This window comes from Onthophagus taurus, chromosome 6 (assembly GCF_036711975.1).
Source record: "Onthophagus taurus isolate NC chromosome 6, IU_Otau_3.0, whole genome shotgun sequence".
In the NCBI taxonomy this organism is placed as follows: Eukaryota; Metazoa; Arthropoda; class Insecta; order Coleoptera; family Scarabaeidae; genus Onthophagus; species Onthophagus taurus.
In genome coordinates, this window is record NC_091971.1 from 30914707 (window position 1) to 30928418 (window position 13712).

At 32.4% G+C, this 13712-nt stretch overlaps 1 protein-coding gene across 1 annotated transcript in view; it reads left to right on the forward strand.

Annotated features, from left to right (window-relative positions):
- LOC111416260 (Guanylyl cyclase at 32E) overlaps positions 1–13712 on the forward strand; it is a 153239-nt gene that overhangs the window by 78414 nt on the left and 61113 nt on the right. The window contains exon 6 of the mRNA XM_071196358.1: positions 6902–7051. Coding sequence (XP_071052459.1) covers positions 6902–7051 — 150 coding nt within the window. The remainder of the gene's footprint in view (positions 1–6901; positions 7052–13712) is intronic.

The following is a 13712-nucleotide window of genomic DNA, read 5'->3' on the forward strand; positions in this document are numbered from 1 at the left end:
TTTCGCAAAATTTTCAGTTTTTGCCGATAGGGCGAAAACAAAAGACGATAGCTGTTCGGAGTTTTCGGCATTAACATTTTCTCGAAAACGAGATCATGACATGTAAGCTACTTTTTTTGTATCTCTTTTAGTTTCGGAAATAGCCTATGCGGACATCGAAATTGGGACACCTGTACTGCGACAACAAAAGCACAATTTTTATGGCAAATTCGTTTGAAAATTCGCAGAGGTCTAAACATATTGATATCAGAAATTATTTTCTTAAAGAATTAATAAATAATAAAACTATTAACATGCAATATGTATCTACTGCTGAATGTCGCAGACATCCTAACAAAACGTCTACCAAGAAATTTATGTATTAAACATAGAACCAAAATGTTTTAATATTAACGATTACAATCGTTAGCTATAATCCATACGGTTGTAATCGAGAAAGGATGTTGAATTTTGTTCATCAGGTTAGTTGATATAAAAATATGAATGTGGTTACAGTTATTATGTACAATGTAATAAACAAATGTAATAAAGTAAAAATAACATAAAAGGTTCTTCCTCTTGTACAAGCTTAAATAAGCATAAATAATTACAACACCAAAAAGTAAAATGTGTCTCGAAACTCTGCCCAGAATTCGTAAGCTCTAGAAAACGTTGGTAGATTTAATGTGGGCAAGTCGTATCGGCGTATCAGAATTAGAATTCGAAACGTCAAATGTATTTGAAATTGAAGCTTATGTATGACGTGTTAAAATCGTTTTCGCCTTTGAAATTGCTACGCTATAACGTTTACTATAATCATCCAATTCTTGATCGATTCGTTTTTTAATTTCTTCACTGTTATCCAGAAATTCCAATTCTATCAAGTTGTCTTCGAGATCTTTTAAACAAGGTTGACATGTTTCAAGATTGGTTTACAATAAATCTACCTGATCATCCACAAAAGAATTCAGAAAAGTTTCAAAAATTTGTAGTTTTACTTTAAATTGTCAATGTGGCGCTTCGCGCCTTAATTTCTACATTTCTTGATAATTTTAAAATGTTACAGGTTTTGTTGAATATACTTGAGTCCTCAATCGCCTTTCGCGAATAACTAACATTGCGAATCTTTGTCGGATTATGGTTTCGATGTCCTAATATCCAGCTAAAAGTCCAGCTAAAAGGACCACAATGTTTTTACATAAATTATAAAACTTCAAATTGTGATTTTTATTATACAAGGCGATTGTTACGATGTTATTTTTTGTGTTGCTATGTAAAACTCTCTATAGCCACTAGAAGCGCTTTAACTAAATTATTATTAATTTGTTGTAACAGTTAGGGGAGAGCGGGGCAAGTGAGTTATGTTGAGGTAAAACAGGCCACAGTTTGTAAAGTTTTAATCATAAAACAAATTTATACCAAACAAGTTTAAATTTAATTATTAACGAACGTATCTACACAAAAAAATAAATAAAACAGGCATTTTTTATAACAAAATATTAAATTAACATTTACCAAAAGACTCACTTGCCCCCCGATAAGGGACAAGTGAGACATTATTATAAACGATTTAAATCGCTTGTATAATTTAGCGACAATTGTCGCAAATATAATTTTCTGATCCTATTTCCTTGTTGGAGCAGTTTCATGGACCCAAAAATTACATTTTATACACTTTATCCAATCTTCACCGCAGGTGTCACCATAAGTTTCATTGCAGAATATGCAGCAAACATTTTTGTCGTCTTCTGGTAATTCGCAAATGTTTACCAACTTCTTAGTCTTTTGTGTGATGTACTGGATGCACTTTTTTTCTTCCTGCTTTATTGCTCTTTTTCTTTTCAGATTTTTCTTCAATTTTACTATTTTTTTACTGATTTTGCTTTGAAAATTTTCAATTTGATTGACGAGCTAGTAATTATTTGGGATCTTTCTACACGTCGTTTCTTCCTTTGCATATTTTTGTTTTTTGGCTTGAGGAATAGGCGAAACGTATGAAACTGGAACATAACTACACGATGGTTTCTGGTCTTTGTGACTGATTGATGACTCATGTATTGGAGATTCGTTTTTCTTCTGTAACATTTTAGAATCTGGGTCACCAGAAGTTGTAGAATGTTGTATGTTTTTATCGTGAAAGAGAAAAGAAGCTTTTGGGTTATTTTGCCCAAGAAGATAAACTTTTTTTTTTACAGTGATATTAAAGGCTTATTGATAAAAATGGGCTTAATTAAATATGATTCGTTTTGTTACATAACGGAAACAAATACGCCTTTATACCCAATTGAAAGAGGAATATTATAATATAATATAAATTCAATAAAAAGCAATACTTTTTCTGGCCTTTTTCAATTTATTGTCTAATCGGTTTAAAACAATACTTAAAATTTTTTTTATGTATCCATCCCATTAGTTTTATATTTTAACGTGTAAATTTTAACTTTTAACGTGAGTTTTAATGTGTTCATATTTATAATTTTAACTTGCATACCTTTGTGAAGCCGTTTATATGAACAACTAAATAGAAAATAAGTTTCTAAAATCCAATCTATATTTCTAATGTCTCTGATGATGGCGTAAGCCGAAACCGGTTAGACAATAAATTGATAAAGACCAGAAAAACTATTGCTTTTTATTGAATTTATATTATGTAAAAAATAACTGGTCAACATGGATCAAACTTCCTCATCTAAGATAATTATAATATCTCATTCATTTTGAACAAGATAAAATATCAAGACTTACGAAAGAGGTGTACACAACTAGGTGTAAACAGTCTATCACAGGATGGAAGTCCGTATGACATAACCAAGAAATCATGAAAAACCGCGGGAGTTTACCACTCAATCCAGGAGTGCCAACCAATAAAACAAAAAAAGGTTAAAAAGCAAACTGTAAACCAACGCGGCTAAGGGAATAAGGACCCTAAAACAGGATTTCGGAGATTTCACCACCACGCACCAAATCCCTCGTCGATAGTAGATGTTTGTATATAACACTGAGGTTTTGGATATTTGTTCTTGAGTTCACAGACATAACCTCATGGTTTATGGAGACCATTTCAAGAAAGAGACGCTTTTTGAATTTATTTTCTTGAAACAAGATGGAGGTATCATTGAAATCGAATCTATGGCCTGTATCAATATGATGATTAACCAACACAGATTTGTTAACCCGAAGATTTTTACAGTCAGCTTCGTGCTGATGGACTCTTTTTTTCAAATATTGTGAAGTAGTCCCCACATAGGAAGCAGTACAGGGTGGGCAAATTTGGGTATTATTATAGGCTATCTCAGAAACTATAAGAGATACGAAAAAAGTAGGTGCCATGTCCCGGTCTCTTTTTTCGAGACTAACCCAATCCCGCAAACACCAAACCTCTATCTTCTTTTGTTTTTAAGTTATAGCCAAAAAGTTAAATTTTCGTGATTTCAAAAAATGCTCATATTTCGTTTATTTTTGAAATTAGAGAAATGAGGTTGATACGTTCTTAAGACACTTTTTTAAGTAGAATATACTGCAGTTGAAAAATATTTGATGATTTTTGAGATACAAGTATTTTTTTAAATAAAAAACTATAGTAGATTATGGTGTTACTGAAAAGAGCATATTTTTAGCTTTCCAATGATGTATTGCACGCATGGTGTATTTGGGGAAAATAAGCGTTATTTTTTAATTCTAAAATATTAAAGATTAATATTCAAAATTTTAATTATAGTAGGCGAAGAAAACGTTGAATACTACTTAGTTACTACAGTAACGTGAGTTTACTGATCATTTCATTCATGAATTTTTCGAAACGACTTTCCCGCTTAAAAATTCCTCATTATCTTTAAATATATAAAGCGATATGACGATAAGGCTCCATATCCCATATAAATATCGTTTCAATGGGAAGTCCGCTGCTCAGTTTATGATCCGTAATCTTCCTCTATCTCACCCAATTTCAAAAGAAAAGGTTGCTAATATGAAAAAACTTAAATAAATTTCATGGTTGGGGAAAACTGGGAAGATACTACCGAAGATTTCATTCATTGATACCCAACTGTTCTAACCTTACAAACAGTAAGTTTAGTAGAAGAAGATGACACACTCTGTGACTGTTTAGTTCCTGAAGTTGTTGTTCATATTTAATTATTCATTAATTAATACGTTTTTTGTATTTTTAATAAACAAACTTTATCTACAAATCATTTTTTATTGGTGAACAAAGTCAGGGATAAGACACTGAGAAATTTAAATAAACTATTCAAAGTTTTTATTCGTTGGTACAAAACCAACTTTATCCTGCATAATGGTACAAGACCAACTTTCTGTCATATTCGTGCAAAACCATATAGCAATTAGGTATTAATTACTGTCCGAACCCGCCCACTATAATCAAAATTTTGAATTTTAACGCTTACTATTTTGGAATTGAAAATTAACGCTTATTTTCCGCAAATACACCATACATGCGATATATCATTGGAAAGCTAAAAATATACTCTTTTCAGAAATACCATAATCAAGTAAAGTTTGTATTTAAAAAAATACAACTTTATGTTATATCTCAAAAATCATCAAATATTTTTAAAATTTTTCAACGGCAGTATATTCTACTTAAAAAAGTGTCTTAAGAACGTATCAACCCCATTTCTCTAATTTCAGAAATAAACGAAATATAAGCATTTTTTGAAATCACCAAAATTAGATTTTTTGGCTATAACTTAAAAACAAAAGACGATAGAGGTTTGGTGTTTGCGGGATTGGCTTAGTCTCGAAAAAAGAGACCGGGACATGGCACCTTATTTTTTCGTATCTCTTATAGTTTCTGAGATAGCCTATAATAACACCCAAATTTGCCCACCCTGTACATACACCACAGGGAATTCTATAGATGACATTTGATTTAAGATCTATGAGGGTGGGATCCTTCAGGTTGGAGACCTCTAAGGTACCACCTTAGTGGTCCATAATTAAGTTTCGCTATCTTTACATGGTCAGTATGAAGCAATTTGGTCAACCTAGGGGTAAGTTGAGGAATAAAAGGTAGAAGTGAGAAGCTGGGTCTTTCATTAGTTACATGGGGACTCGTTAGGGATGTGTCCAATCTCCTGGGAGATAATATAAAAGTCTGTTTACTAGTGGACTGGGAAAGCCGTTGTTACGGAACATATTTGAGAGCAATTGAAGGTTTTTTCCACAAAACGGGGGTGACAAATCTTCTTGATTCTATCCCTCATGGCAACAACCGTATTCATTTTTTGGTGAAACGCGTGATTAGAATAAAAGTTAATATATCTTCCCGTGTGTTGTTTTTTTCTGTACTAATCAGAACAGAGATCGACCCATCATCATCATTAAAAGATTAAAGCAGGTTTAATTGGGGGCATATTTAATGGCCCCCAAATTAGAGAGTTTACAAAAGATAGCAATTTTACAGCTTCAATGACTGTACTTGAATTGAATGTAATGCAAAACTTCCTCGGAAAACACAAATCGGAAAATTATCTTGAACTGGTAGAATAGCTTACGGTTACATTTGAAGAATTTAGGATGTAATATGAAACATCCTGAACATCCGGAACACACAACTCTGTTTTCTCCATAGTCATCTGAACCGATTTCCTGTAAAAATAGAGATTTAAATAAAGAACAGAGAGAACGTATGCATCAAAACATGCGCGTTATGGAGGAGCGATATCAAGGTTTTTTTATTGCTGGTCCCTGATGCGACATTTACAATCCACACACAATAGGAAATCTTCAAAGCGAAGTTTCTTGGAAGCAAATAAATGTTTCAATTCCAAATTTTTCTTGGAATAAATTTTTATTTATTGTCTTTTCTTTGAGTAAATACATATATTTTTTAAAGACGACTTGCCTGTATCTCGAGAACTAGAACTGATATAATGAATTTATTTACATTTTCGGAATCAGCGTGCTAAAATTAGTCGGACACAGCAAAAAGTTCTAAGGCAACAGATGTAGTGTAAACTAGTGTTATAGATGGTTTCCAGTATCCTCATCATTCTGCCTGTTCTGGCATCTTCAATTCTGATTTATTTTTAGCTTATTTTATGTCATCATCTTTCAGGTTTTTATTAGCTTCTTCTGTGTTGATTTAATTGTTTGTGGCTCCTGTTTTATTCTTCCTGATTCTTCTTAACTTTTTATGATACCTTCTTCTAAATTATTTCCAGCATCCTTTTTGCTGATTTCGTTTGGACGTCGTTTCTCTATTTTCCCGTTATTTTTCTAGTTTCTATTACGCCTCTTTTACGTTTCAATCGTAGTTTTGGCTTTTTTCTTTCTTGCTTCCTTCCTTTTTAGCTATTAGAAAAATCTATAATATGTAGTAAAAGTATACTACATATTATAGTAACAATTTTTTATGCAAAATATTTCGGCTATTAAAAAAGTTACATTTGAAGCATTTCTTGAGATTTTAATCATATGAAAATTCAAAAGAATGCAACTAGAAGTAACATTCTAGAAATAGATATTTCTGCAACAAAATAGAGCGCGAATAATTTTCAAAAAGAATTCCTTCGAGAATTTTTGTATTTCACATCACATATTATACCTTTTATATGATTTTATTGACTGTACTTTAAGAATACGATAGCAATTCGACGCTCACGAGTCCTTTTATAGAAATTGCGATATTACCATAAACAATTTTATATATTTTTCTCATTGGCGACCTGTTTGCTTTTATATTTCTCGCTTAACAAGCAGCGAAACGATTCGACCTACTTTTCTTTCAAACACGAAACTACCCCTCATTATTAATTAATAACTTAATTAAGAGATCAAATTATGTAGTTTTTAAAGCATCTTGACAAAATGAAGTCATCTAAGAAAGAGTTATTTATAATTTAAAAAAATTAATTAAACTTTGTTATTGTTTTCATTTTAATTCTTGGTTTTTTAATAGTGTACGTGTTTGTGGGAGAACACATCGCTTTAATAGACTTCGTAAAATGTCTACAAAAACGGAAACTATTAGAAACAGGAGATTACGTCGTCGTTTCCGTTGATGATGAGATTTACGATCCCAATCGACGTATAAACATCATAAAAAGGGGTAAGTAAGAAAAGCACATTTTCTTAGGTGTTGTTCAAAGCGTAATCATTATGTATTTTCTTTTAGTCGTAAAAATATACATAAATGTCCTTTGACCTTAATAAAACCGTACTTTTTTATATCCCTGGAATCCAATATTTTATTAATGAACATCATCTTCCATTACCTTTCACCTTCACCTTTTCCTTTTTCGTCTTTCATTTTCAAAAAGCTTTTCATTAATCATTAATAAACCATTTTGGTCATATATTTGTAATGCTAAAGTTAAACTCTAATTGGTGCCTGATTATGTGGAAACTACTTAGCTTAATAACAAATATTTTTCGCATAAAGTACAAAGAGGAACTTCTTTACTTTATTAATAGAAATGGTAAAAAAACTAGTTATTTATATGTTCCTCACGAAATACTACAATAACTAAATCAAGACACAATTCATCTTTTTACAAACCTATCTAATGCTGTGTTCACAGAACTCGAAATTCAATTGCTCAATAAAGGAAATAAATTTGCCCCCTATTCTAAGAACGAATCAAAGAAAAATTGTGTTACTTTTGTACCACGTTTAAATTTGTGGAATTTAAGAAATGATTTTCAACACATTAAATATCATTTAAATTTCCTTTGAAATGGTTTTCACTTAATGATGAAATCTCAACTTGTTCTTCAGATACCGTGTTGTAAATCGCATTTTTATCAACTTAACCCAAATAGCACTTTAAAAGTTAAATTGATAGAAATCTCCTCCAGATTGTAAGAAAGTGAGCAGTTCAGTCACTGCACATTGGATTTAACAACATTATCGATCCAATTTCCGGAACAGGATCATTATAAAGACAAAAAAATCTTATTATTCCGTAATTTGTTGTAATATGACGACATTGCTCAATATGAGAAACTGTAATTTGAGTTCCCAGATTGGTTGTTACGGCTATCGATTTTTACAATTTAAATACTATGTCGTGTTCGTTCTTTTTCCATTCTCCATTTCCCGTTGTTTTTCTTTTTTGAAAAGAGATTTTACATTTAACAGTTTACGTCGGTATTATTTAAAAATAAAAGGTACCTATCTAAAATCCTCCACGTTTATGTCGGGACAGGGCTTAATGAAGATTAACCAGGGCTTTCGCTTTCGTAGATTATGTTCGGAAAGTTGCGAATTAGCCCGATAAAAATGAAAAATAAATAAAGAGAATTGAACAATTATTCGTACGAAATGAAAAATTGAAAATGTCTAATAATAAAATGAGTTGAGCCGGAAAGAAAAATAAATTAGGGTCAATATCTAAAGATACTAACTAGGCTAGAAACAAAAAGGCACTGACTTGAATGAATCGCTGAGAAGTTGGTGAAATAATTCTACCAGAAATTACCATGTTATTATTCAATATAATATAAACATTATAAATGCAAAATCGAGAGAATTAACTAATTATGTTCCAGCTTAAGGATGTGAAACTATCTCTACAGGCAAACTAGGCTACTAGGCAATTATATGCAAATCGAAGACAATCTTGGATTATTAGTTATAATTATAAGTTTAACTTTATATTATATATTACAATTTGAACTAAGAACATCTGAGGAGCTTTTTTACAAAACGCAACATGTGAGAAAAGTGTCTGATAGCGTCAATAGCAAACGGTAACGTATTAAAGGGAAAGCAAGGTTAGAAAAGAAGAAAGCAAGGCAAATTTTATTGCTAATCCCTTTTGGTACGTTTTGATTGTGGACTTCATTTAAGGTACGAACCAAAAGACGTATTAAGATACTAAATCCGCTAGGTGGATTTACAAAAAGTCTGTACATCCCAATAACAAGAAATTTCAATGTAATGATATTCCAAAACAAATATTAATAAATACCAAAAAGACAGTTTATAACGATAACAATAAACTACAGTAGGATGTATGACTATCTCATTTACTAGAAGTGCATTACCCAAAGAGACATCGTGAACGCAAAAACTCCATTACCAAGAAACCTCACACAACAAGTTGAAGACCACGCAACGCCTATCGTAATCGCAGTAAGGAAGATGAAATTTATGTGCCAAATAACGTACAAAGCGTCGCTGAATAGCTTCAATACGACCACGATACACAGCATACATGGGGTTCCATATTACGGAACCATAACATAGCACACTGTTGACAAATGCCAAATAAAGGGTTTTTATACACAAAAAATTCGTGAAATTCTTACTGACCCTGATAACAAACCCCAAATTACGTAGAGCTTTCTTCACCATAAATTCAATATGAAGATGAAATCGCAACTTGGAATCCAATATGATGCCAAGATCTTTTACTTTATCCGTGGACGGGATAGCAGCACCGTTAAAGTTGTAAGGAAAGTTAAGAGGATAACGTTTCCAAGTAAATGTAATTTTTTGGCATTTGTCATAATTTAGGTGAAGTTTGTTGAGGCGACAGTACTCATGCAGGCGGTCAAGATCCTCCTGTAGTCTAAGGCAGTCCAGATTAGACCTGATTCTTGTGAATATTTTATTATCGTCGGCATAGAGTAGAAACTTAGAAAATATAAAACACGAAGAAATATCATTTATGTACATTACGAATAGTAAGGGTACAAGATGACCGCCCTGAGGCACACCGGATGTGATAGGTTTGTAGCCAGATATAAAGCTACCAATCCTGACTGCTTGACTTCTGTTAGATAAATACGACATAATCCAGTGAACAAGACCATCTGGAATATCAAAGGAGAAAAGTTTCTGTACAAGAACAGTATGATCGATTTTGTCGAAGGCTTTGAAAAGCTCGTCACCTCACTTTTACATGTGGGTTGAACATCATTGCGGCAGAGGCTCGAATTCAACTAGTTCGGCAATTTTACATTTTTTAAATAGTAATTAATTCATTCAGTTATGTGCAATCGCTTTGAGTAGTCGAACCACTCCTTCGGTTTCCGTACTTATATCTAGTAAAACGTATAATTTAATTCATAAAATGTGTTCTGAAAGTGATTATAACTTAAGAAACAAAGCCATTGATGAAGACAGTTTAGCTGATAAGATTTTTAATAAGATTTTGTCTTCTACTGCATTAATTGATAATATTGCTGACAAAATAAGTGAAAAAGTGGTTTTAAAACTTCAAAGTGACCTTGAGGCGGCGAATCGAGAGATTTTTACGTTGAATGAAAGGTTAGATGAAGCTATGCGGAAGTTGGATGACTTACAACAGTATACTCGGAAGGATAACTTACAAATCTACGGAATTCCTGAAGTAAATCGGGAACACACGGATGCAACAGTAGTTAACATGTGTTCGGAAAAACTAGGTATAGTTGTAAGGAATTCCGATATAAGTATTTCTCATAGATTAAAAGGGAAAGAAAACGGGTCAAAGCCAATTATTGTTCGTTTTTCTAACCGAAATATTCGAAATCACATTTTTAATTCTAAGAAAAAACAAAGAAATACAAAAATAGTAATTAGGGAAGATTTAACGTCTCGAAGAGCTAAGAGCTAACTTATTAAAAAAGCTTCTAAAAAGTTGGGTACAAGATCAGTATGGACGCGACATGGTAAAATCTATACCAAATACAATGATAAATACGTAGAAATTAAATCAATTGTTGATATTCATGGGAGCGGGGACACCGTTACGAGGGTAGTGACAGAACCGATTATCGTGCGCTCGTGAGAATCGAAGAGTTGTTTCGAAATTTAAGAAAGTTAAGTTTTTTTTTTGTTTGGATTTTTAGACTATTGTATAATTGATAATTAATGTATCGGAATGAATCCTTTTTCTTTTTCATGATGTTCTTTTGATTGATTTTAGTTGGATATCACAGCTCAGCTTGGCGCATTTGAACGTTCGGTCGGCCTTCCCTAAGATTAATAAAATTACTCAATTATTATTTACTTTTGGTTTTGACATATTGTATCTATCGGAAACTTGGCTGCGTGGAATACTCAACGATAGAGTTGCCATTTCTGGTTATCAGCTTTTTAGAAGGGATAGAGTTGGTAGAGGTGGAGGGGTATGTATTTATTTACGTGATAATTTAACGTGTGATCTTATTGGAGAAACTGATGTTGTTGGGTTTGAGCAAATTTGGTTATCCGTACGCAAACTTCTTCTATCGAAAACGTACGCGATTAGCTGTGTTTACAGGACTGGGGCTGTATTCGTTGAAGGTTTTGAAGGCCATTTGTTGGAAATGCTGTTCTTGATACTAGCAACAGTTATGTTGCAAGATTGTTGATTATGTTTCATACACTTGATATGACTCAATTAATAGGTGAGCCTACCCGACTTACTGATAGTTTAATGAAGACTATTGATGTTATTGTGGTGTCTCATTCTTCTATAGTATTGGAATCTTGTTCTCCATCCTGAGATCTCTGGTCATGAACTGGTTTTTTGTCGATTTAGCTGTGCAATGCTTAAACCATCTTCGTTTTGTTACACATACAGAGACTTCAACTCATTCAATTATGTTTCCTTCGTTGCTGAATTAAGCCTGATGCAATTTCAGGCTATTTTTGCAATGTCCATTGATGATAAATTAAAGGTTTTTAATGATCAAACATTGAATTTGTTTGACACTCATGCTTCGATGAGGACAGTTAGAATTTCGAAACCTGGGAAACCTTGGATAACGGATAATATTAAGTTGTTACAAAATTTGAGAGATAAAACTAGAAAAAATATAAACGTAGCAAGCAAAAGTCTCATTGGAAATATTATAAACAAGTTAAAAATTATACTAATTTTGCTATTGATGCTGAAACGAAAGCATATTTTGAGCATTTACACAAAAACTCTAATCTAAAAACAATAGCCTTCCAGTTCATTTACGAAACGTAAATGAAATAAACTCAGCATTTGTATATAATGTTCCAGAAAGTCAATACAATAACGTTGATTCTGCATCCTTTTATAATAGTAATACTTTCAACAATATTGGGTCTGTATTTCGACTTTGATCTGTGGATGAAGATACAATTTTAAGCTTAGTGATGAATATGAATGGCAGCTCTGTTGGTCATGATGGTATATCTATGAATATGTTAAAAGTTACACTTCCGCTTACTTTACCATACATATGTCATATACTCAATTGTTGTATCGAGGAGAAATATTTTTCTTCTTCTTGGAAAATAGCGTATGCAATCCCTCTGCCTAAAAAAGATGCGCCTGTAACATATAGTGATATTCATTCTATTAGCATATTGCCTGCTTTTAGCAAGATTTTGGAAAAAATAATTAGCGTTAAATTAAGAGAACATTTAGTACATTACAACATTTTACCTGAGTGTCAGTCAGGTTTTGTACCTAGGCGTAGTTGTACTACGGCTCTTTTGAATATAACAGATGATTTGCTTAGATTTTACCAAGGCATTTGATTCAATTAGTCACCAATTGCTTGTGTCAATTTTAAACTACATTGGGTGTCATCAATCTTTCCTGGACTTAATTAAATCTTATTTAAGTAATATGCATCAAGGTGTCAAATTGAGTAGTTCGGTCTCTAATCCATTACAAGTTAATAAAGGTGTTCCACAGGGATCAATATATGCTGTTTAGCATTTATACGTCCTTGTTGCATAATTGTTTCAAATATTGTAATGTCCACATGTATGCGGATGACACTCAACTGTACTATGGTTTTCCATTTAATGATTATGAAAATGCTGTAAATAAAATTAATTGTGATCTTCAGAGACTGTCAGTTTATGTTCGTGAACATTTTTTGTTTTTGAATACGGCAAAGTGTGCTGTTCTTTTGTTTGGAAATGAGAAACACGTTCAACAACTACTACCACTGGTTAAAATCAGTGTTGACAATAATGTGGAGTAATAGATCATTTCTAATGCTTACTATGTTGTACAAAATTGTCCATACCCGCACTCCTGCTAGTTTGTCTGATGCCTTACACTTTTTAGCATCACATGACTTGCCCACTCGATCAATGTCGGACTCTACACTCATGTTTCCAGTCCGTAGTACTGAAATCTACCACAGATCTTTTACAGTGCAGTCGATTGCGTTGTGGAACGATTTGCCTGCCGTTGTTCACAAAGCAGCTAGTTTAATAAGTTTTAAAAATGCCTTGAGGCGCCATCTGCTATCTCTTCAACTATCTTCTTCTTAACCTATACGTGTTTGTTTTTTTCTCTAGTCTGCCTTTCATCTATCTTTTACAGCACTTCTTTTGGGTCTATTTCCTTCCTTGTAGTAACTGACTGTCGATCCGTTACATAACTCAAATATGCTCATTCGCTCAGTTTTATTAGCACATCATTTAGTATTACTTTTTTGGTAGCCATAATTTATTTATTTAAAATTACATATACACTGTTACCAGTTGGGTCTCTTGGAAGAGATATCGCTTATTGCGATAAATTGATCCGTTTGTCTTGATGTCTATATTTGTTATGAATGTATATATTTATGTAAATATTTGTTTTTGAGGCAATAAACTTTATTATTAAATCCAAGGGTCTTTTTGGGAATTCTCAACGATAAAGCATATTTAATGAGTAATTATTTGTGTCTAAAAAGACTAATGCAATAACTAACATAAAAAAGAAAATAGCATCATTACATTTGGTATAACATCGTCACCAACTCTTGTGGTTCGCTCAAAAAACACTTCGTGTGACTTGTTACGTTTTGTAAAAAAG